This window comes from Tachyglossus aculeatus, chromosome 12 (genome assembly GCF_015852505.1).
Source record: "Tachyglossus aculeatus isolate mTacAcu1 chromosome 12, mTacAcu1.pri, whole genome shotgun sequence".
Classification (NCBI taxonomy): Eukaryota; Metazoa; Chordata; class Mammalia; order Monotremata; family Tachyglossidae; genus Tachyglossus; species Tachyglossus aculeatus.
Window position 1 is genome coordinate 12,040,193 of NC_052077.1, and position 22,412 is coordinate 12,062,604.

Genomic DNA, 22,412 nt, shown 5'->3' on the forward strand with positions numbered 1-22,412 from the left:
CCACTTGTACTTACAGATGTGAAAAGTAGCCCCACAGGAGCTTTATTAATGCGCAAGGTGTGGATAAAGGTAATCGAAGGGAAAAATCATTCGTCTCTTTAGGGAAAGAAATGCTTTACTTGTGTTTTGGTGTTCTCCGTTTGGGGAAAAATATAAGGATATTGTATTTGATTCCTCTTATTCTCAGAAGTTCTAGGGATCCTATCAGAGAGGACAAGAGATTGTCTGGGTGTTAGGCCAATTAAATTGCTACATGGGTGGTTGAATTAGAATATCTCTTCTGTCTCTTTTCTCATTTCTAGGGGCTGCTGATTGTGTTCAGAAAGTGGTGATTTGCCGTTAGAAATAAGAAATAGGTGTAGGAGAAGCAGCATGGTGTAGTGGATAGAGCATGGTCCTGGAATTCAGAAGGTCATGAGTTCTAATCCGTGCTCCACCACTTGTCTGCTGTGACCTTGGGCAAGTTACTTAAGTTCTCTGTGGCTCAGTTACTTCAGTCAACCAAGTAATTGAGTCTGTCAGCCTTACGTGGTAAAGGAACTGTGTCCAACCCGATTTGCTTGTAACCACCCCAGTGCTTAGTACAGTGCCTGGCACATAGTTAGCACTTAACAAATACCATAATTATTAATAATTATTATCATAGCACGAGCTTTCCTTTATTTTTGGCAATTAAGTCTTACACATTCAAATAAAGCTGGAAAGACTTTGTACCTGGACGACTCTTATAAATGATCTTACGATGATGAAGACTTACAAATGATTGACCTGTCCCACGTTGTTTGCACTTAAGGACAGGTCTTCGCTGAGCTGATATGTCTTTTCTGGGCAGGATCTGCCTCTGTTTTGCAAGCCAGTTTCACAGTATTTACCCAATCTTGCTCAAGGAAAGCAGCCCCAATCACTATTACTGTCCACTAGGCTAGTCTGTCTGCTGTAGGAATCACCCATCAGCCCACTGCTATGTCCTCTTTATGAGAGTGGTCTTCACAATGTCCTTAAATAGCTCAACTGTCCTCCTGGGTGGCATGCTGTCTGGCTCCCAGACTGAGCCCCCTCCTTCCTCTCCCTCTCCTCCCCCTCCCCATCCCCCGGCCTGTATCCTTCCCCTCCCCACAGCACCTGTTTGCACATATTTATTACACTATTTTACTTGTACATATTTATTCTATTTGGTTTATATGTTTTGTTTTGTTGTCTGTCTCTCCCCTCTAGACTGTGAGCCCGCTGTTGGGTAGGGACCGTCTCTATATGTTGCCAATTTGTACTTCCCAAGTGCTTAGTACAGTGCTCTGCACACAGTAAGCGCTCAATAAATACGATTGATGATGATGATGATGTTGCCAACTTGTACTTCCCAAGCGCTTAGTACAGTGCTCTGCACACAGTAAGCACTCAATAAATATGATTGAATGAATGAATGAATGCTCCACCCCTGCCACTGTTTAGCGGCTCTTGACTTCACCTTGCTATCACCCATTCTCTCTGTTTCCTACCCAGTTAAGTTGTGCAGTTGTAAAATTGCTTCATTTGACTGCATTCCACGGTGTCATTGTTAGTTATCCTAACTTGCTATTGGATGTTGAGTCTGATTCATGGATGTTGCACCTGAACCTGCTCAAGGAGAAGCAACGTGGCCTAATGAATAGAGCCGGGCCTGGGTTCTAATTCTGACTCTGCCACTTGTCTGCCATGTAATCTTGGACAGGTTACTTGCAGGGACCTCTTCTGTAAAATGGGGATTAGGACTGTACCTTCCCTGACAGTACACATAGTAAGTGCTTAACAAATACCATTACAAGAAAAAGGAGCTGAATATGTCAGCTGTATGCTCTTGTATGCTCCTCTGCCGCTAACCTCCTCACTGTGCCTCATTCTCGCCTGTCCTGCTGTCGACCCCCGGCCCACGTCCTCCCCCTGGCCTGGAATGCCCTCCCTCTGCCCATCCGCCAAGCTAGCTCTCTTCCTCCCTTCAAAGCCCTACTGAGAGCTCACCTCCTCCAGGAGGCCTTCCCAGACTGAGCCCCCTCTTTCCTCTCCTCCTGCCCTACCTCCTTCCCCTCCCCACAGCACCTGTATATATGTTTGTACAGATTTATTACTCTATTTATTTTACTTGTACTTATTTGCTACTCTATTTTGTTAATGATGTGCATCTAGCTTTATTTCTACTTATTCTGATGACACCTGTCCACATGTTTTGTTGTCTGTCTCCCCCTTCTAGACTGTGAGCCCGTTGTTGGGTAGGGACCGTCTCTATCTGTTGCCAACTTGTACTTCCCAGGCGCTTAGTACAGTGCTCTGCACACAGTAAGCACTCAGTAAATACGATTGAATAAATGAAAGAATGAAAAGCTGTAGTAAGTCCTGGTCTCATAAACCCTAAGACACCACCACAGATTTTTAGATATTCAATTTGGTATGGCACTTGATACCCCATTTTTTTGTTTCCCTCTGCATGCCAATTGAAAAGAAAAGAATGGCTTTTGAGATTTTTGAGTTTTATTCTGTATCTGCCTGTGCATCACTGTGTACTGTACCGCTTACTTAACAGAATTTGACCACATTAAATCCCTTGTTATCAGTTTTTGCCATGGTATTTGTTAAGTGCTTACTATGTGCCAGGCACTATGTCCCAAGACCAGGTTCTTTCCACTGAGCCACGCTGCTTCTCAGAGTGGTAGGTAGATGTTAGGTAGATTCCAGGACTCCTTGTAGACTGTAAGTTTGTCTCCTAGACCATAAGCTTGTTGTGCGCAGACCATTTCCTTGTTGTGGAAATGAAAGGCCAGTCCTAAAGCAATGCAACACAGGTACCTGCAGTGGAATACACTATCTGTCCTCCTTCCCTCTCAAACTGCCCACAGAAAACACTAATTATAGTCATCTGAAATCCATCCTCCTTTCAAGTTGTATTTCATAAACAAACCATTTTCTGAGGTGCTGGTCTTTCCATTTGTTTATTAGGCTTTAGATCATATTTCCTCTCTTTGGTACCATTCAGAGTTTCAATACTTTTCCATTTTTTCCTTGGTATTAAAAAAAAACAGCTCTATAGTTCATCTTATTTTTTTCTCAGGAGAGGAAATCTTACTGTATTCATTTAAATTTTAATCCCACATTCCAGCAGAATCCAGGACTTGACATTTTATGCTTAGTCACTTGTGCTACATCCTTTGCTACTGATTGCTTCCCCTAATAGTATACTTGTTGGTGGCATTTTAAATCAAAATCAGTTCTGTACTTGCTGCACTGTCTGTCTGCCAACCAAAGTGGATGTTGTTCTGCAATGTCCAGTTATTCAGTCCACATTGTTATATCTCTATTCACTAGACCGTGTATGAATTCAGAGTTCAAACTTGGGTTTTCCATGCAACGTCCAATCATTAATCCATGTGATGTTGCTATGCTGCAATATCCTTATATTGCAAATGACACCAAAGCACAAATATTGTTACATTTTGTAATTTATTAGCCGGAATCAGATTAAGGTAATATATTTTATTTTTCAGACAACACTTCCTCCATCTCAAAAATAGTAAAATGCTCAATAAAGCTTTCTGGCTAATTTATGAAAGTTCAAGTGAATGCAACTACCACACAACTAAAGAGAAAGCAGAGCTTATTCCACATTCTCTGTTTTCGTTTTTTATGGAAACAGAATCTCAGGAGTTAAGATACAAGCTCATGGAGGGTACTAATATAATTGTGGGGTGTCTTGAATTGTGAAAGGTTTGCTGAATTAAATTAAACTTGTATTTTGTTAAAAAAAAAATAGTATTTGATTACTAAATCTGGCACCCAGCTAGGGCTACGTTTCTCCCTCTGTTCTGGAGGAAAATTCAATACAACAAGAAATACATTCATATAGGCTGTCCTTTACACTATTGACTCTGTTCTGAAAATACCTACCCCAGAACACATACAGATGATTATTAACTAATTATCAGAATCAGTAAGGTATTACAGATTGACTATTAGTCTGAAGAATAGACTGAAAGGGTTATGTACCACCCAAGGATCGCAGATGGAGTATAGAGTGACCATTTAAATGATAGTAATCTCTGCATTAGATTTAGATATTTTAAACTCAAAATGCTGAACTAAGGCCTGAATTTACCAAACTGTTTTTTTCTAACCTTTGATTCTTGTATTTGAAAAATATCACATTCTGACAAATGATGACTACAAGTGGTGTTTGAGCACTTACTGCATGTCAAACACTGTTTAAGAGCTGAGTTAGATATAAGGTTATCAGGTTGGACACAGTCCCTGTCCCACATGGGGCTCACAGTCTTAATCCCCATTTTACAGATGAGGTAACTGAGGCACAGAGAAATTAAATGACTTGACCAAGGTCACACAGCAGATAAGTGACAAAGCCAGGAGTAGAACCCACGTCCCCTGACTCTCAAGCCAGTGCTCTTTCCACTGAGCCATGCTGCTTCTCTAGACCATGGACAATGGCCTAGAACAAAACCTGTAGAACAAAAGAAGGGAAAACACATTGAATTTCAACCATGAAATTATCTATTGTAAAAGATAGGAATACAAAAGAATATTTGCAGAAGGTGAGAGCAGTCCCCAAGCTTTTCCCCACTCCAGGCAAATAGTTCTTAGTCCCCAAACAGTTCCAACCTACCCTGTAAGCTCATTTTGGGGCAGGCAACCTGTCCACCAACTCTGTTGTATTGTACTTTTTCCAAGCATTTAATACAGTGCTCTTCACACAGTAAGTGCTCGTGGCCTAGTGTAAAAGGACTGTCCAACCTGATTAGCTTGTATCTATCCTAGTGCTTAGAAAAGTGCTTGACACATAGTAAACACTAAACAAATGCCACATTATAATAATACATAATTATTATATAATTATAATGTATATAATATAATTATATATTATTAATAATAATGAATACCATTGATTAAATTTTGAGTGTTGAGATGTCATGCTTCTGCCCACCCTTTCCTCCCATGAAGGGAAGAGCTTGAGAGACCGGGGCTGGGGGGGCCAGTCCTTTGTTATTTTTTGCCCTGGTTTTATTTAAATTAGCAAGAGAAAATCGGTGAAAATAGTTGACCAGCTCTTTTCCACTTTGTCTCTAGCAGTCTGCCGGGAGGATTCAGCCCAGTCAGTAGTGTCTTGCACTGCGGTCCTACTTACTCCTGTAGAACCATCCATCGAAGTAAGGCAAAGAGAGGAACCAAAATTCCCTGGGTCTGCCAAACAGTAAGTTGCTGGTCTACTTTCTCAGTGTCTTGTAAACTAAGTCATTTGAAAACCTTTCAAGTCTGAAATCAAAGCAGATTGGGAACTGTGCTATGGATTTCTAACATAGTAATTGATATGACCTAAGTTTTGATTACTTTTGATCAACTGATGAACATTATGATCTTTCCGTGCCTGTTGTAATGTGGAAACTTGTTTCTATTCTTAAAGTATATAATTCTTTTGTTTTTATTATAGCATTTGTTAAGCGTTTACTTGGTACAAGGCACTGTACTAAGCACTGGAGAAGATACAACCTAATCAGGTTGGACACAGTCCATTAACCCCATGGGGCTCACAGTCTTCATCCCCATTTTACAGATGAGGTAACTGAGCCACAGAGAAGTGAAGTGACTCGCCCAAGGTCACAGCAGATACGTGGCAGAGTCGGACTTTGAACTTAGGCCCTTCTGACTCACGGGCCCATTCTCTATCCATTAGGCCACACTCTAACATCTCTCATTAGTGGCTGTCATTTTGAACAGAGATAGATCTAGAATGATCTGCACCTGGTGATGGGAGCCCCATTCCCTTCCTCAAATCAGGATTGACCCTGCTCGGGGAAGGTGGTTCCTCCTTCTAGGCTGTAAACTCGTAGTGGGCAGGGAATGTGGCTGCTAATTTCGTTTTATCGTGCTCTCCAAAGTGCTTAGTGCAATGCTCTGCACATAATAACTGCTCAAATACCACTGATTGATTTTATTCTGAGTCTAGTCTCAGGCAGGTGGTTGAATTCCTGCCCCATTCCAGTAAGGAGCGGTCTATTGGTCTCCTTAAACCTGTCACTCAGAGCTCACTGTGTGGGAGAGAAGTTGCCATATAACCATGCTATTGGAGCTGCAGGACACAAATACCAGCAGTGTGAAGCCTCAGTTTTTAAAATGCTCTGTGACTCTGCTCTGGCTGTGACTCTGACTTCTGTGACTGTCAGTTCGAGTCTGGGGAGCCTGAAATCCTACTGCTTCTGCGGTACTTTTCATCATCATCTTTTATACGTTGATTTCCATCTTTCCTATGTGTCAGTTGCCTCCCTCCTACCTTATTTCTAGATTGTGAGCCTCTTGTGGGACAGGAGCAATGTCATTACCTCATCAGTTTTGTCCTTTCCCAGTGCTCAGTTCAGTAATGTGAACACGATAGATGCTTAATGCATACTATCACTACTACTCACAAAAACCAAGATTTAAAATGCATATTAGTATTAATAGTTATGATACATTTCAAAATATTTTAAAAATTATAACATTTTAAAAGCACAAATAAAATGCACAATTTCTGAATGATCTAACACTAATAATAGTTATTATTATGGTATTAAGCACTTAGTAGGTGCCAGGCACTGTTCCAAACAGTTGATACAAGGTAACTGGGTTGGACGTAGTCCCTGTCCCACCCAGGGCTCACAGCCTTAATCACTATTTTACAGAGGAGGTAACTGAGGCACAGAGAAGTGAAGTGACTTGCCAAAGGTCACGCAGCAGACAAGTGCTGGTGTCAGGATTAGAACCCATTACCTTCCAACTTCCAGGCCCGTGCTCTGTCTACTAGGCTATGCTGCTTCCGAAAATATAAAGACATTTTAAATATGCTCCACTTAATAGTGTGCATTTCTTCCACTTTTAACTATAGGAAATTATTTTAACTACTGTATCTTTTCAATATCTTAGATTTGTTGGGTTTTTTTTTCTTCCTATCTCCACAAATTTCCGTCTCCTCCAGGGCAGGCAAAGAGTCTAGTACAGTCTGGGCCAACTTCAGTCACCTGGGTGCCAGGAGGCAGGAAAAATATTGTTGTCCCTTTGCACTGTTGCCCGAAATGCATGTAATCCTGCTTGGCAAGCATTGGGCCGACAGTATAGCACAGTGATGTCATAAAGAAGTCCACCCAAGTTGGCTCAGACTTAGAGTATCCCAATGGAGGAGGTATCCTTGACCCCTCCGCCGCACACTGGTCTTTGACCCTAAGGGTCCCCTCTCAGGTCCCTGTTAATACAGACACCATTTCTGAGCCACAGAATCGATGGTAGAAGCCTAGGGCAGCTGCTGCCTTTGGCCACTTGTAGCCACTCGAGAAGCCCCGAGGTAGTTGCCTCTTTTGCTTATCATCTGAAGCCAACTCTGCACAAAATGCACAGTGCTCTGCGAACAGCATATATACAGAAGAAAAAAGGGAAGGAGAGTTGTCTTTTATATTCACAGATAACAGTACTCCCTTCTGTGTCACCCTGACATGTTCCCTCTATTCATCTCCTCTCCCAGCCCCACGGCACTTATGTACACGTCTGCAATTTATGTATTTCTATCTTTTTGTTTTAATGTCTGTTTCCCCCTCTAGACTATTACCCTGTTGTGGGCAGGGAATGTGTCTGTTTATTGTTATATTGTACTCACTCAAGCGCTTAGTTCAGTGATCTGCACACAGTAAACACTCAATAAATATGATTGAATGAATCAGATCCTCCCTGTTTGTGTGTGTTGGGGGGCGGGGTGCTGTAATGATTGTGATGTAAAGAAGACATCCTACCCCAGTATGTTTGCTTACATTTATATCCTTGCCACATTAATGGGTTTATCCCATATAGGGGCCCTGTCCCTGTTTCTTAGCCCGCCTTTAAGCACTTTAGTTTTTGGCAAGTTTTTCCTCAAGAAGAGCAAACCCTCTCCCATGGTAGCCTTGCCAGCTAAAGGTGGCTCTCAACAGTCCACTCCTATCCTGTCTTGTTTGGGACTATGCTTAAATAGTTCATTATCCCCTGTCTGGCAGAATAATACCTGGTTAACAATTCCTCTCCCATTTCACAGTGGGTTCTCAATCAATATTGTTGTTAATGATTCATTTATGAAAGAGAATTGGTCAGCTTTTGCATTGCGGTGTTGAGATTTCCATAAAAGTCTACCACCTTGACAAAAGCTTATAGTCTACATGGGGGAGCCAGATAATAATAAAAAAAAACAAAAGACAGATATGTATGTAAGTGCTATGGGACTGAGGGATGTGAGTGAAGTGTGCCAATTCAAGTGCAAGGGTGACACAAGGTTGAAAAGGAAATGAGACTGCTCAGGGAAGGCCTCTAAGAGGAGATGTGATTGAAAATCAGTCATTGCAAGTGAATCAACACCCTTTTTTGGAAATCCAGTTGAGATGATTGTTTCCTCAAAATTGAATTAATATAGAGTGGGGAAAACTGGAGAAGCAGTAATATTTTTCAGGAACAATCCATAACTGCAGTTTTAAATCATGACTCACAAGCCAAGGGAGTTTGGTAGGCTACACAGAATAGGTGAACTGTATGTCAGGATGTTGTATTTTAGGAAACAACTACTCACTTAGTGGTATTTGAGTGCTTACTATGTTCAGAACACTGTACTAAGAGCTTGGGAGAGTATAATAGAATAACTAGACAGTCCCTCAAGGATCTTACACTCTAGCTATCCCTTATATCTTATTTTCATGTTAACTAGTAGTGCAATAATTTCTGAATTTTTTTCCAGAGATTTTAAGGTTGTAGACTTTGAGTGTTGTAATGGGAATTGAATGGGTCAGTTCATGCGGCAGGATGATTTGCCATTTGAAAGGTTGGTAATATTGGTGGTCTCCCTGTAGAGTTGCAAAAAGAGAAAGGAGACTAGAAAGGAAAGGATAGGAGAGTGAAAGAGGAATGAAGAAACAAGAGGAGAGGAGAGATGTAGGTCATGTAATCAGTTCGGAAGGAAACGGTGGGAAAACAGACTTGCATTTAATATAATCACATGATAAAGGTAAAATGATATTGAAAGTGAATCACAAATTGCTTCAGGGATGTTTTCAAGCTCAAAGTGTCATTTGGTGCCCATGTTATTTCCTGTTGATCCCATATGGGGAGAGAATGTTATTAAGGTGCCAGTGTTTAGATGTTGCTAATAGGTAACTGAGATGAGATGATGGAAATGGAGAAAGATCTTCTGAAGTTCAGAAACAAGTGGTTCCCACAATGTCCTCATCCCTGCTACCCACCAAAGCAAGTTTTTGGTTCTTTTAATGGTATTATGTGCTTCCTATGTGCCAGACACTGTACGAAGTGCTGGAGTAGATGCAAGCTAATCAGGTTGTACACAGTCCATGTCCCATGCGGGCTGTACAGACTTAATCTCCATTTTACAGATGAGGTACCTGAGGCACAGAGAATTTGTGACTTGGCCAAGGTCACAGGGCAGACAAATGGCAGAATCTGGATTAGAACCCACATCCTTCTGGTTCTCAGGCCCACACTCTATCCATTAGGCAACACTGCTTCACAAAGTCTTCCTCAAAATCCCATCCAGGACTGTCCTGATTATTCCACTATTCTCTTCAGTCTCCTAGATGTTAATCCTCCTTGCCTCAGGCTCCCAGCAGCTACCCCTAAAGCTCCTCATAACTTGACATTTCAGTCTCTCAAAGGAAAATATTAATTTTCCTAGAGGAATTCAGAGTGAATCTCCCATCCATGGATTGAGAGAAACTCCTGGCCCTCCCCAAATCCAGACTCTAGCTCTCAGGACCAAAATCCAGACCCCTGGGTGAGGGCAGAAAATCAATCAATCAGTGTTATTTATTGAGCACTTTGTGTAGAGTGCTGTAATAAGCACTTGGGAGAGTATAATGTAGCAGAGTTGGTAGACAAGTTCCCTGCCCAGAATGAGCTCAATAGAGTTGATAGACTGTAAACTTTTTTTATTTTTTTTAATGGCATTTATTAGGCACTTACTACGTGCAAAGCACTGTTCTAAGTGCTGGGGAGGTTACAAAGTGATCAGGTTGTCCCACAGGGACAGGTAAGGGAACTGAGGCACAGAGAAGCGAAGTGACTTGCCCAAAGTCACACAGCTGACAATTGGCAGAGCAGGGATTTGAACCCGTGACCTCTGACTCCAAAGCCCATGCTCTTTCCACTGAGCCACACTGCCTCTCTACTTGTTGTGGGCAGGAAATATGTCTGCTTATTGTGGTGTTGGACTCTCCCAAGAGCTTAGTACAGTGCTTTGCACACAGTAAGCACTCCATTCAGTCATATTTATTGAGCACTTACTGTGTGTAGAGCACTGTACTGAGCACTTGGGAAGTACAAGTTGGCAACATATAAATGTGATAGAGTGAATGAATGAACTCTGTTATATTGTACTATTTTAAGCACTTAGTACAGTTCTCTGCACACAGTAAGTGCTCCATAAATCATCATCATCATCAATCATATTTATTGAGCGCTTACTCTGTGCAGAGCACTGTACTAAGCGCTTGGGAAGTACAAGTTGGCAACGTATAGAGACAGTCCGTACCCAATAGTGGGCTCACAGTCTAAAAGGGGGAGACAGAGAACAAAACCAATCATGCTAACAAAATAAAATAAATAGAATAGATATGTACAAGTAAAATAAATAGAGTAATAAATATGTACAAACATATATACATATAACAAACATATATACGTAAATATGATTGGTCCCTCTAGATGGCAAGCTCATCATGGGCAGGGATCGTGTCTGTTAATTTTTCTTGTATTCTCCCAATTGCTAAGATCAGTGCCCTGCACATAGTAAGTGTTCAGTAAATGCCAGTGATTGATACTTGCCCACCAGGAATTTACACTATAGAGGGGGAGAAAGGCATTAAGTTACAGAAAGGGGAAATGGCAAAGTTTAAGGACATGTACATAAATTCTGTGGGGCTGAGGGTAAGGTTCGTGTCAAGTGCTTAAGGGGTCCAGATCTGAGTATACAGGTGAACTAGAGGGGAGAGGGAATAGGGGAAAAGAGGGATTAGTTGGGGAAGGCCTCTTGGAGATGTAATTTTAGGAGGGCTTGAATAAGCCATTCAGGACTCAGTGTTGCTAGATGCAGATACCATCAGTTTGATCCCTGAAATCACAGATGCATGTTTCCAGGATCTTGTGTTTTGGGATGTTGCCTCTACTGTTTCTTTCGCGAAAGGTTTGCTTATCAAAGGAATTGACAACTGTCACTTTTCAAGGATTTGTCTCTATTTTCCTGTTTGTACCTGGCATTCTTGACCAAGCCCCTGTATCCCCCAAATAGTTTCTGCGAAATGTCTGACTTGCCACCTGAATGAGATTTTCATAGCAGCCATCCTTGGGCTTCAGTTTTGAGTTACAGTCACCGTTATTATTTCCAATCTATCAATTTCATTCCAGCCTTATCCTCAATAGTTATTGCACTTCTTGTCTCACTGACATTCTCTGCATGATGGACTAAGCACCTTAATTTGTTTTTTAAAAGTTTTAAATGTAATTTTTCCGTTATACTACCAAAATGAAATTAATTTGAATAGTAAAGGTCATGAAAGAATTCAAGGAGTATAACACTTTGCTCCTATAACAGAAAAATAGATTTCTCTCCATGCCTCCAATCGTTTAGTGTTCATTTTTCTTTTAAGATATTTAAGACGGAGACAGTTCATGCAACATTTCCAGGGCTTTCATCAAGGCACTTACAGAACCATCAAATTAAATTGAACTCTGGATCCCAGCCCTTTTATCAGGCAACCTCAACAGTGATCATATAAAAACCTTTTTTTTTCAAGGCATTCAAATCACGCCAGTAAATCTCTCACGACCTGGATGAGGTAAATAGATAGAAAATCGTGATGTTTCTCAGCAACCGTGATCATCTGCAAATGGGTGTGCAGCCTGGGTTGTCCTTTGGGCATGGGTAGGGTTTTAGGGTCCCGAATAACTCTGGTCTTTACGCCCTCATTTCCTCTTCTCTTACTCTCTTCTGCTGTGGGCAGAACACTGTACAAAGAGCTTGGAAGAGTACATTATAACAGAGTTAGTAGACATGTCCCCTACCCATAATGAACTTAGAGTGTAAAGAGACAGCCATAAATATAAATGAATGAATTGTAGATATGTTTATAAGTGCTGTGGGGCCAATTCAAGTACAAAGGTGATGCAGAAGGGACTGGGAGAAGAGGAAATGAGGGATTAGTTGGGGAAGGCCTCTTTGGAGTTGTGCTTTCAATAAGGCTTTAAATGTGAGGAAGGTGATAGTCTGTTGGATATAAAAGAGGGAAGGTGTTCCAGCCAGAAGCAGGATGTTGGCTAGAGCTTGGTGTTGGAGAGATAGATGAGATCAAGGTACAGTGATGTGCGCAGAGCACTGTACTAAGCGCTTGGGAAGTACAAGTCGGCAACATATAGAGACGGTTCCTACCCTATAACGGGCCCACAGTCTAGAAGGAGGAGACAGGCAGCAAAAAAACAAAGCAAAACATGTACACAGGTGTCAAAATCATCAGAACAAACAGAATTAAAGCTATGTGCACATCATTAACAAAATAAATAGACTAGGAAATATGTACAAGTAAAATAGAGTAATAAATCTGTACAAATCTATACAAGTGCTGTGGGGAGGGGAAGGAGGTAGGGCAGGGGGATGGGGAGGAGGAGAGAAAAAGAGGGTCTCAGTCTGGGAAGGCCTCCTGGAGGAGGTGAGCTCTTAGTAGGGCTTTGAAGGGAGGAAGAGAGCTAGCTTGGCGGATGTGTGAAGGGAGGGCATTCCAGGCCAGGGGAAGGACGTGGGCCGAGGGTCGACGGCGGGACAGGTGAGAACAAGGCATAGTGAGGAGGTTAGCACCAGAGGAGTGGAGGATGCGGGCTGGGCTGGAGAAGGAGGGAAGGAGAGAAGGGAGGTGAGGTAGGAGGGGGCAAGGAGAGCCTTGAAGCCGAGGGTGAGCTCTGCACACAGTAAGCACTCAATAAATATGATTTAATGAATGAATAGGTTGGCATTAGAGGAACGAACTGTTTGGGCTTGGTTGTACTTCCCAAGCGCTTAGTACAGTGCTCTGCACACAGTAAGCGCTCAATAAATATGATTGACTGTATTTGGAAATCAGGGAGGTAAGATAGGAGGGGCAAGATGATTGAGTTCTTCAAAGCCAATGGTAAGGAGTTTCTGTTGGCTTCATAGGAGGTTGGGCAATCACTGGAGATTCTTGAGGAGTGGGGAAACATGGACTGAATGTTTTTGTAGAAAACTGACCTGGGCAGCAAGAGAATATGGCCTGGAGTGGGGAGAGACAGGAGGCAGGGAGATCAGCCAGGAGGCTGATTCATTAATCAAGGCTGGATAGGATAGGTGTTTTGATTAAAGTGTTATTTTTAGTTTGTTTTGTATTTTTGGTAGTAATACCAAGTATTGTTCCAAACACTGGGGTAGATACAAGATAATCAGGTCCCACATGGGTTTCGCAGTCCAAGCAGGAGGGAAACAAGAATCGAATCCCCATTTTACAGAGAAGGGAACTGAGGCACAGGGTAGTTGTGACTTCCCCAAGGTCACACAGCAGGTAAGTGGTAGAGCCAGGAGTAAAACCTAGATCCTCTGGCTCCCAGATCCGTGGCCTTTCCTCAACTCTTTGGTCGTGTTCTTAAAAGAATCATCTTAAGGAGCCTTCCTGTTTTGTATTTGCACTAGGATCCAACTGGAAGTCATAGCTTCCTTAGATTATCAGACCACAAATAATGCTGTTAATAGGTTAGATCCATCATACTTCCCACCCAGTTGTATGCCTATCTGATGGCAACAATGAGGTGCTTGGAAGAATCACTGAAATTTTTGCTACAGGTCAGTTCCATCTGTAGCAGACCTGTGATTTTCCCCCTCATACTGATGAGTTTAGGTATTCAGAAGGAAAAAAAAATCACCAGAGAACAACTTTCTCCTATGACAGAACTAATTCTGAAATGTTCTGTATATTATTGCTCCTCAGTGGTGATATTAAATTCAAGCCTGGATGCAGTCAGCCTGTCAATCCCTGAATTTCAGTTGCTATGTTTGCATCTGTTGAATGAAGGAACTATTGAGCCCTGAATGTAAAAATGGCATTTTACAGACAATATAGAAGAACCTAGTGGGGGAAAAAAAAATGAGCTGAGCTAATATAAAACTGAACTTTTCATAGAGTAACAGAAAAGTTACCATGTCCCCGCTGTGTGACCTTGGCAAGTTATTTCATTTCTCTTTTACTTCATCTGTAAAATGGGGATTTAATACCCATTCTCCCTTCTAGTTAGATTGTGAGCACTGTGTGGGACAGTGACTGTGTCTCTCTAGATTAATTTATGTCTTTGCCAGTGCTTAGAACAGTGCATGACACCCAGTAAGTACTTAATACCACAATTACTGGGGTAAGTATGAGACAGTCAGGTTGGACACAGTCTCTGCACCACATAGTGCACACAGTTTGAGAGAGGAAGAATAGGTATTTAATCTTCATTTTACAAGTGAGGAAATGGAGGCACAGAGAAATAAAGTGATGTGCCCAAGGTCACCCAGCAGGAAAGCGTTGGAACCGGAGTTAGCACAGGTCAACTGAATTCCAGTCCTGTGCTCTTTTCAATAGGCCTTGCTGTTTCTCATGCCAGTCCCTGGGCCCTGACAGCTGTCTTCCTGTTGGAGCACAGAGTGCGACGAGAAGAAGTATAGCGTAATGTGAAATACATGTAAGGGATGCAGGAGATGCAGGATTTGTTTATTGCAAAGTGGCAGCAGCAACAGCATTGATGCCATGCCTCCTGCCAAAACACAGCAGGAAATTGCCCTAGCAGCAGTCCTTGCCACACATATTAGCAAGTCACAGGAATCGCCCAAGGTGGTTCTTCAGTAAGAAACCGCCACTGCTGATAACGTGGAGTAATTAGGGAAGATTCTTCTAACATCATGCATCTCTCCAGCTTGAATGCTCTACAGTGTTAAAAGAAAGAGCTGAGCTCATTGGTGCAGCGTTAGTCCAAATCAGAAGTACTTTAACATGATTTCTCCCAAATGTGAGTTTCTTCAGGCATTCAATCCCTGTTTTACAGGAAATTTAACTGTATTCTTTATCCCACTCATGATGAATTTCTGACTTTTCATAGATTTGGAATCTTTCTGCTTTTATCTTTCACTTACAGAACCCATCTGTTGTAGAAACGCAGTTGTGACTTTTTGCAGTGGTTCTGTTGCCTCTGTTCACTGTACAGGAAAGTACATATGTTCTGAAACATAACAAGGGGTACTTTCCAACCCAATACAATTAAAAACTTTCTAGCGTCCTTGGTCCTATTTCAGTGTTGATGGTGTGGTTGATAACTGCTCCCCTACTTGTTTTGTTGTGGTCAAATCTGTCTTCTGTGATTTAATCTTGCTTCTTGTTGATGAGGCTCTCTTTTTAAAGCTTTTTTTATGTGTTTGTGAAGTACTTACCATGATCCAGGCCCCATACTAAGTGCTGGGGTAGAAATGAAATAATCGGATTGGACATGGTCCCTGACTCTCCTAGGGCTTCAGTCTTAAACCCTGTTTTACAGATGGGTAACCGAATCATAGAGATGTTAAGTGACTTGCCCAAGGCCCCACAGCAGACAAGAGGTGGAATCGGGTTTAAAGCCAGGGCCTTTGTCTCCCAGGCTCTTGCTCTTTCAGCTAGACCACGTGGCTTCTCGCCTGTTGTGGCAATCTGATAAAATCTTCCAAAAGAAAATCAGGCTTATTGTTCATCTTGAGCTGGATGCTGTCACAGCTAACCCAGTCATAATCATTTGTGTAGCCTTTTTCTGTCTTGTTGCTTACACACCCTGTCAGTCTTTCAGAGACCTGCTGGTCCTCTTGATTTGGATTGCTACTATCTTGCCGATGACACTGAACGGTATACTGCTTATGTACAGACACCTGTGATATTCTACTCTATGTTGCTGATGCGGGAGGTCTTTGAATGTGGGCACATTTCTCCTGTGCAAACACGTATACATTGCTTTGGTTATCTAGAATGCCCAGTTGATGATGATGATGGCATTTCTTAAGCGCTTACTATGTGAGAAGCACTGTTCTAAGCGTTGGGGGGAATACAAGGTGATTAGGTTGTCCCACGTGGGGCTCACATTCTTAATCCCCACTTTACAGATGAGGTAACTGAGGCTCAGAGAAGTGAAGTGACTTACCCAAGGTCACACAGCAGACAGGTGGCAGAGCTGGGATTAGAACCCATGACCTCTGCTCGCCAAGCCTGTGCTTCTCTATTGATCTCAGCTGATGCAAATTGGTTCACAGTTACCTGCATTCCTTCTTTAACCAAGCAACCATTCAATCAGTACTACTCATAATAATGATAATGGTATTTCTTAAACACTTAATATATGTCAAGCACTGTTCTAAGGGCTGGGGTAGATACAAGATAATCTGGTTATGCACAGTCCCTGTCCCACGTGGGACAGTCTTAATGCCCATTTTACAAATGAGGTGAACTTGGGAAAGTCACTTCACTTCTCTGTGCCTCAGTTCCCTCATCTGTAAAATGGGGATTAAGACTGCAAACCCCATGTGGAACAGGGACTGTGTCCAACCTGAATGCCTTGTATTTATCCCAGCCCTTAGAACAGTGCATGGCACATAGTAAGTGCTTTAGCAAATACCTTAATTGTTATTACTATCATTACTATTATTGTCATGGGGTACAACCCTAATACTAATTGTAATGCAGAGCAGGCTAAATCAGGTGATTCCAGTTTAGGCGTCTAACTCAAAACCAAGAGTCTTCTTGCATATTTCCTCTACTGCCAGTTGAGTTTTTTCAGAGAAGCAGCATGGCTCACTGGAAAGAGCCTGGGTTTGGAAGTCAGAGGTCATGAGTTCTAATCCTGGCGCTGCCACATGTCTGCTATGTGACCTTGGGCAAGTCACTTAACTTCTCTGAGCCTCAGTTACCTCAGCTGGAAAATAGGGATTGACTGTGAGCCCCACGTAGGACAACCTGATCACCCTGTATCCCCCCAGCGCTTAGAACAGTACTTTGCACATAGTAAGCACTTAACAAATGCCATCATCATTATTATGATTATTATTCAGGACCATATAAAGAGTCCTAAACCATATATATGGCCTACTAGGTAGAGAAATGACCTGTGAGTCAGAAGGACATGAGTTCTAATCCCGACTCCACCACGTCTGCTGTGTGACTTTGGGTAAGTCATTTCACTTCCTCTGTGCATCAGTCAACTCATCTGTAAAATGGGGATTAAGACTGTGAGCCCCATGTGGGACAGGGGCTGTGTCCAACCCGAATTGCTTGTATCCACCCCAGTACTTAGTACAATGCCTGACACATAGTAAGTGCTTAACAAATTCCACAACTATTATTATGTAGGCTCCCTCAACACTTATAGAGGGGGTGTATCCATAAGTAGTTTTAAGGAATAGAATATAAAAATAGTACTTCTTTAAGGGGGGTGTTTTCCTAAATACTCTTTAAGAAATGGAATACCTTAGCCATCTTGAGAGCAGCAGTTTAAATTTTATACTGCATTTATCTGTATATGTCTGTTATGATGTTCATCAATTATCCTTTTCTGTGTCCTATAACTATGATTAAGCATCTTTAACAGATGGACAAACCTGATTATTTTACTTTCTATTATCCTTTCCAGCTCTTCTATTGTCTTGGATTAAAAAAAAAGCAAAAACTTTTGACTAGTTTCCTGATTTTACTACCTATCTTTTATAGAATGCTTTGACATTTAGCACAGAAAGTTTCAGGACTAAATGAAGCTTTATAGAGAACAAGGGATTGGATATGGAAATGGAACTAGGCATAAAGGAAAATAACATTTTTGTTCCTACTGCTGATCACTTTTTGATACAGCGGCAATAACAGTCTGTTTCCTGTATCCCATAGCAGTAAAATATATAATGGCCCAGAGAAGAACTGAAAAATTTGGCACATTACAACCCCGATCCATTTTACTTCACTCTCCGCTTAACATTCTTGAAAAAGAAATGGTATCAAAAAAGCAACGAAGAAACAAAAGCAAAACAGTTAGGAAACTTTTGAATTGCTTAGAATTGTCTGAGGAAAGAATTAAACAATTTAGAGTTTCAAATGAACCAGACAGCTATACTTTCCTAGTTGAGTTAGTATCATCATATAAGTGAATATCTACGGGAGTTGTCTTTGAAAGCCAAGAGTTCTTCTGTCCAAATACTGTCTGTGCATCTTGGCTGCCATGTAAATGGAAAAGAAAGTCACTTTAATACTTAGGTGATATTAAAAATGTCTTGCTGCCGACAAGGATTACAAAATTGTAAAAAAGGATTTATATAGTCCACAAGAGAAAAGAAGGCAATTTTTTCCCTTTTTATTATCACTGGAAACTAGTAGTTACAGATTGGATGTAAAATTGTACTTCACATGCTTGCAGATGGTGGACTAATTTTCTTTTGAAATGTTCCCCTTAAGATGGTCTATTTGAAGCCTCTGCTACGTTTTTGCAGTCATTTGCTCAAATGTCGCTCGTAAAGAAAGATAAAATCATACTATGCTTTCCATGATCAAATGGCGTCTCATGGTGCCTTGTCAACACTGCCAGTAACACTGGGGGCTCGAGGCTTTCTGAATTGAAGAGGCAGCATGGGGATGAGAAGCACTCCCATCCTCACCCTGTTTACTACCATGCCCCCCGAAAAAAAAAAGCCCACTGAAGTAAATATCTGAGTGGGGAGCGAAGAGCTCCTGGAAACAGGGGCATCTGTCCTAATTACATTCTCTTTGAGGGTCTCCTGTTGCCGGCTCAAGAAGCCATTTGAAATGAGCACGGTGCTAATAACTGGCCAACTTCTGAGGCTTTGGCAGACTGCAGAGCTTCTTTTGTTTTCAGAAACACTCTGTTAGCATCCCATCGTTAATTTGGCTCTTCCAATGAACTCCAGGCGCAGTACGTATTGCGTGAAAATCTAGTATTTTCAGGGAGTTAAAATTATGGATAATTTGAGGGGAAAATACGATGTTCATGTGAATTTGACCGTAAGACCAGTTCCTCGTTTAAGTATTTAAGATGTGTGGAAAAGGAAAAACAACTTTAACATGAGCAGTTATATTCATGCATCCCTATTCTTTCTCACTGCCACCAGTAACACACGGAACCCCAGCACATCTCATCCCATTAGCTTGCTCTCAACTAATCTGCCCCAACCCTCACAATTTCCCCTCTCCCTTCCCCAAGTCCCCACCTAAATGTGGCCTGTGGAACATCCACTCCTTTGTAACCAAACTCCCCTTCATCCTCCACCTCTTCCTAACCTCCTAAATCCTCCTCTTCGCCAGTAATGAAGCAGCGTGGCTCAGTGGAAAGAGCCCAGGTTTAGGAGTTAGAGGTCATGGGTTCTAATCCCGTCTCTGCCACTTGTCAGCTGTGTGAACATGGGCAAGTCACTTAACTTCTCTGAGCCTGTAACCTCATCTGTAAAATGGGGATTAAGACTGTGAGCCCCACGTGGGATAACCTGATCACCTTGTAACCTCCCCAGTGCTTAGAACAGTGCTTTGCACATAGTAAGTGCTTTATAAATGCCATCATTATTATTAGTATTATTATTATTAATGAGATATTGTTCTTGCCCAGTGATGCTGTCTCCTTAGCTGCTCTTTCCCAAGAGGGTTTTATCGTTTTCCACTCCCCCAATTTAAGGGGAAAAGGGAAAGAGCCAACCTGGTTCTCTCCCTTACCCCCATGAGTCAACTATTACTCCATCCCATCTGCTTCAAACATCACCTTCTCTCCCTTTGAAGCCCACGTCATCTGTCGCTATCATTCCTTCACAGACTGCGTTCTAATTCTGGCTCTGCCGCTTGTCTGCTGTGTGACCTTGAGCAAGTTACTTAACTTTTCTGTGCCTGTTACCTCAGCTGTAAAATGGGGATAAAGACTCTGAGCCCAGTGTGGGACAGGGTCTGTGTCCAACTTGATTTGCTTGTATCCACCCTGGTACTTTGTACAGTATCTGGTACCTAGTAAGTACTTAATACTACAATAATAATAATAATAGTAGTAGTAGTAGTAGTTATGGTATTTGTTAAGCACTTACTGTGTGCCAAGCACTGGGGTAGATTCAAGGTAATCAGGTTGTCCCACGTGGGGCTCACAATCTTAATCCCCATTTCACAGATGAGGTAACTGAGGCTCAGAGAAGCTAAGTGGCTTGCCCAAGGTCACACAGCAGACAAGTGGCAGAGCCGGGATTAGAACCCATGTCCTCTGACTCTCATGCCCATGCTCTTTCCACTAAGCCACAAAGCTTCTCTATTATTATTATTATTATTATTATTGTCCGTTGCCCCACAGACATCAGTCAATCAATGGTATTTATTCAGTGCTCACTGTGTGCAGAACACTGTACTAAGGATTTGGGAAAGCACATTACAAGAGAGTTGGTAGACACATTCCCTAGCCACAATGAGATATGCCTTTGCTTCATTCAGTAACTATTATGTCTTACTCTTCCTTCTTTCATACACAAGAGACTTGCTGTGCTGCGGGTGGATGGAGGTGGTTTCAGCAACTTCAAACTACATGGAAATGTTCCCGATAACCCCCCAGGCACCTCTTTCCACTCTTTGACTATCATTCCCAAATCTACATCTCCAGTCCTGAGCTCTCTGACTTCACTCTGAAGTCTCACATTTCTACCTGCCTTCAGGATCTCTCTACTTGGATGTCCCGCCAACACCTCATGCGAAACATATCTAAAACAGAACTCTTTATCTTTACATACAAACCCTGCCCTCCCCATGGCTTCCCCATGGCTGTAGACAGCTCTGCCATCCTCCCTGTCTCAAGCCTGTAACCTTGGCATTATCCTCGACTCATCTCTCTCATTTAATGCACATATTCAGTCTGTCACCAAATCCTGTCAGTTCAACCTGCCCAATACCGCTAAACTCCATGCATTCCCCTCCATCCAAACTGTTACCGCATTGATCCAAGCATTTTATCATCCTCCAACTTGCCTACTGCATCAGCCTCCTTGCTGACCTCCCTGCCTCCTGTCTCTCCCCACTTCAGTCCATATTTCACTCTACTGCCTGGATCATTTTTCTACAAAAACATTATAATGATAATAATGGTATTTGTTAAGCGCTTGGTATGTGCAAAGCGCTTTTCTAAGTGCTGGGAAGGTTACAAGGTGATCAGGTTGTCCCACAGGGGGCTCACAGTTTTAATCCCCATTTTACAGATGAGGTAACTGAGGCACAGAGAAGTTAAGTGACTTGCCCAAAGTCACACAGCTGACAGTTGGCAGAGCCGGGATTTGAACCCATGACCTCAGGCTCCAAAGCCTGTGCTCTTTCCACTGTGCCATGCTGCTTATCAAACAGAAACTCCTTACCATAGGCTTTAAAGCACTCATTCACCTTGCCCCTTCCTACTTTGCTGCTTTCCTACTGCAGTCCAGCCGACACAATTCCCTCCTCTATAGCCAACCTACTCCCTGTACCTTCATCTCCTCTATTTCACTGCCAACCTCTCATCCACAAACTCTCTTCATATCTGACAGGTGATCAGTCTCCCCACCTTAAGTCTTATTAAAGCACATCTTCTCCAAGAGGCATTCTTTGACTAAGCCCTCATTTCCTCTTCTCCCATTCCCTTCTTTGTCGCCCTTGCTCTCAGATTTGTACCCTCCCCTCAGCTACACAACACTTAAGCATGTATCCGTAATTTCTTTATATTAATGTCTGACTCTCCCTCTACTGTAACCTTGTTGTAAGCAGGGAAAGTATCTATCAACTCTGTTTTATTGCATCCCTAGTACTTGGTACAGTGCTCTGTGCACAGTAAATGCTCAGTAAATATGATTAACTGTGCAAACCATTTGCTCCATCCCACCTCAGCCATACACCAACTTGGATATATTTTAGATAGATTGTAGACTGTAAGCTCATTATGGGTAGGGCTGTGACTGTTTTTTGTTATACCGTACTCTCCCAAGCACTTAGTACAGTGCTTTGCTCACAGTAAATGCTCAATAAATATGATTGAATGATTATACAGTGGATGTCAGCATCACTAGTCATTGTATAATTTGTCACCACACCAATTCTGAAATATCACGTTCCTATCATAACCTTCTAACCTGCCATTTAACCCTCACATCCTTTCCTCCCCCCAAAATTGTTCTCTCCCCATAGAGGCCGTCTCCTAAATTTATCCCAAGCCGTCACACCTTACCTGAACACCCTACCTCTCCTCTCTTTCCTTACTGTACACCTTGTTGCATGAATGCACACCTTCAACACTGACCCTTCCACTGAACTCAACCCTCTCACCCACTCTCCCTTCAACTTTGTTCCTGCAAT

The 22,412-nt window shown here is 42.1% G+C and overlaps 1 protein-coding gene across 1 annotated transcript in view; it reads left to right on the forward strand.

The window, feature by feature from the left end:
• Positions 1-22,412, forward strand: part of CCSER1 (coiled-coil serine rich protein 1) — a 430,751-nt gene that overhangs the window by 96,737 nt on the left and 311,602 nt on the right. Inside the window, exon 5 of the mRNA XM_038755278.1 lies at positions 5,107-5,227. Coding sequence (XP_038611206.1) covers positions 5,107-5,227 — 121 coding nt within the window. The remainder of the gene's footprint in view (positions 1-5,106; positions 5,228-22,412) is intronic.